Raw genomic sequence first — 3067 nt, 5'->3', positions numbered from 1 at the left:
CTTTCACTTTCTGAAGTAGATTCTTCTTTGAGGAGAGATAAAATCATTCGAAATAGTTGTTTTGCAAACATTGAAATAAAAATTTCTACTCTCATTTGAAATTTATTTTGAAATGGCCCACTAGGCGATGCCTGTTTTAAGATTTTATTTCAAAAAGGCAAAAATTAGTGAATGAAATGTTTTCATTTAATGGTATTTTAACATTTTAAAATTTAATTGTTGGTAAGTCTGCAAAGTGTTAAGTCTTTTGTTTCATTCTGTTTTGGCAACAACTGAAATGTCTTTGGTAATATTAAAAATAATTAATTAATCTGACATAATCGAGGTTCTGAAAAACATAATTTATGTTGCATCTAATTCTTAATTTTGTTTATGTAACAGATATTGACACAAAAGCTTGGGGTCAAATGTATTCTTGGTTTAACAGCAACAGCCAACAAATCAACAGCTCGAAGCATTGCAGAGACCTTAGGATTGTCAAATCATGATGAAGCAATCATTGGAACAACATCCTTACCAAAAAATTTAATTTTGTCTGTGTCTAGAGATAGTCAGAAAGATGAGGTTAATTCCTTTCTTTACTTTTTGAAAACTTATATTTTATTAACGCTATAAATGATCATGTGTTTTCTAAAATAAAAGTCATAAAAATATATATGTATATAAAGTCTTGTATTTGTGAATGTAAACTTTCTAGGCTTTAACTCCTGTTAAGACATTGTTGAGAAAAATAATTTTATATCATTAAAAAATAAAACATTTGCTTTAATACACATTTCAGTAAAAGCTAATATTATTTGGAGCAAACTTTAGAAGCTTGTCTATTCACTTGTCACTCAGACAACCTTTCTTGTATGCTGTTAGAGATTTTCTTTTGGAAATTTTGTGGTATATAAATATACCATGCATTTCTACTTTCCTATTTTAATATAGTATTATTTTGAACTTATCATTTATTTTGAATATGTGCAGGTTTCACACATAATGGTCCAGAAAGTCATTAAGTTCATTTTGTTATAGCTGTCTTTGTCCCTCTTTTATTTTCAGGGAATGATACCTGTTCTCTCCATGGGAGATATTGCTATAATGCTGTACATTGCACAAGAATGTAGATAATAGACAACAGTAGTGTCCATCAATGGTAGTTCAGATGATATCTTGAGGTTATGGCCTCCTCCATGCTTCATTGAGAATATCCAGTCATGTATATAGCTTAAGTCATTCTGGGTAATCGTAATGCTACCTGCAATGTAATAAACATTGAACTCGATTAGACTGGTAGATGCATTTGGCTTGTTTAGTTGAAGATACAACATCCAATAAAAGTGAACATCCCTTGTTCAACAATAGCAAGTATACATACTCTGTGAATTAATAAAGATTATTTATTTTATGCATTACTGTGTGTCCAGTTTCTTTCTCAACTTCAGTCAAAGTCAAAGGACTCAGAATTACTTTGTAATAAATATCTTGTTGAAATTCCTATTCTCAAGTGGACCTATCCCATTTCTTCAAAGTTTTACCTGAATACACCACATTTCAATATGGTACATTATCTCCATTCACTTAAATAGCTATTCTCGTTCAGTGCTGCCCTCTATAAGCAAAATAATTATTCCCATGCCACAAGCCTTGAGCTCCCACATTCCTTACAATCAAATGGTTCAACTGCATCTCTTAGGTAAATCTGCATACAACAAGCCTCCACCAATAGGAGTGCGACACATTCTCCTGATGCATGTGACGACTATTCTATTCTATTCTACCAAACTATCACTTTGAGTTTTGGCAGTACTCATGTCAAGACAGTTTTTTCTTTTTTTGTTGTGCCCTTCAATCATGTCTTTTTGATCAACATCTTGCATTTTTTTATATTAATTCCAAAGTGGGTTTGTTTGTTGTTATTTTTTCATTGCACCTTGTTTTTTATTATTCATTGTTACACAATGAATTCCAAAATATAAGTAGGCGACAGGTAGGAGTAACTCATCTGTGGACTTATCAGCTCTCATACGTGGTGAGATTGATCATTATATGAGTCAACCTGCTTCTCCTGATGTTGCCCCTATTCCTCCTGAACATGCTGAACCTGTGGATCATTTGTCTCCCTCAGAGCCTACATAAGCCCTTATTACTATTTCCTGTCCCACTCCTTACCTGCTACTACCTCCAGGGATTCCTCCTGTTGTTTGTATTATTCGATGCAGATGGACATGTTGCCAACAATACCAGTGATTACCTGCTGGGTTACAGTCCAGTGGAGGCTCGCTTGACCGATTTTGTTCCCCTTTGGCGAATTTTCGTCAAAGATCTGTTGGCTATTCAGGTATTATCCGAGTGATTTGTCATCCACTTCCTTCCCCTCCTCCATCGTCTCAGGTACCCATACCCTGTCCATTGCCTCAGGATCCTAACACCAGTCAGTGTCTGTCTGAAGCAGGGTAAGATCTTCTCTCCCAAAATGCCATTGAACCTGTCACTCACCCTTCGCTAGCTTTTTTATTACAGGCTGTTTGTGGTACCCAAGAAAACCGAGGACTGGCAGTCTGTGATGAAGTAGTCCTGCTTCAATCAATTTTTGGTTCTACCCCAATTTACCATAGTCTTTTCTCACCCTCAGGTGTGCTTTTTCTCTGGGTTTGTGGAAGACAAAGGTAGATGTCGCTAATGCTTACCTACATATTCCAATATCTCATCTGTCAAGGTGCTATCTTTGGTTTGTTCATCACAGGGTAATTTATCAATTTTGCACCCTGCCCCTTGGGCTTGTTTCGGCACTGTATATCTTTTTTCAGGTGATCAAGGCTTTTGCCCGATATTTGCATGCTCAGCGGTTGCATTTACAGCATTATATGAATTACTGGCTTCTGTTAGCTCATTCCAAACAGGAGTCCACCAATCACAATCATCTACTGCTCCTGGAGGCAGCTTGTGTAGTTTGGTTAATCAAATTGGAGAAGTCAATCCTTATATCTACCCAATATCTTGTCCACTTGGATGTTTCTTTCAACACTCATCTCAGTTGGGCCCAACCTTCTCCTCCTGATAGAGCTTCCAGTTCTCCATA

The 3067-nt window shown here is 35.9% G+C and overlaps 1 protein-coding gene across 1 annotated transcript in view; it reads left to right on the top strand.

Annotated features, from left to right (window-relative positions):
• LOC106460792 (ATP-dependent DNA helicase Q4-like) overlaps positions 1–3067 on the top strand; it is a 69235-nt gene that overhangs the window by 49309 nt on the left and 16859 nt on the right. The window contains exon 12 of the mRNA XM_022387583.1: positions 382–564. Coding sequence (XP_022243291.1) covers positions 382–564 — 183 coding nt within the window. The remainder of the gene's footprint in view (positions 1–381; positions 565–3067) is intronic.

This window comes from Limulus polyphemus, unplaced genomic scaffold (assembly GCF_000517525.1).
Source record: "Limulus polyphemus unplaced genomic scaffold, Limulus_polyphemus-2.1.2 Scaffold837, whole genome shotgun sequence".
Taxonomy (NCBI): domain Eukaryota; kingdom Metazoa; phylum Arthropoda; class Merostomata; order Xiphosura; family Limulidae; genus Limulus; species Limulus polyphemus.
This window is presented reverse-complemented; position numbering and strand designations above follow the sequence as displayed.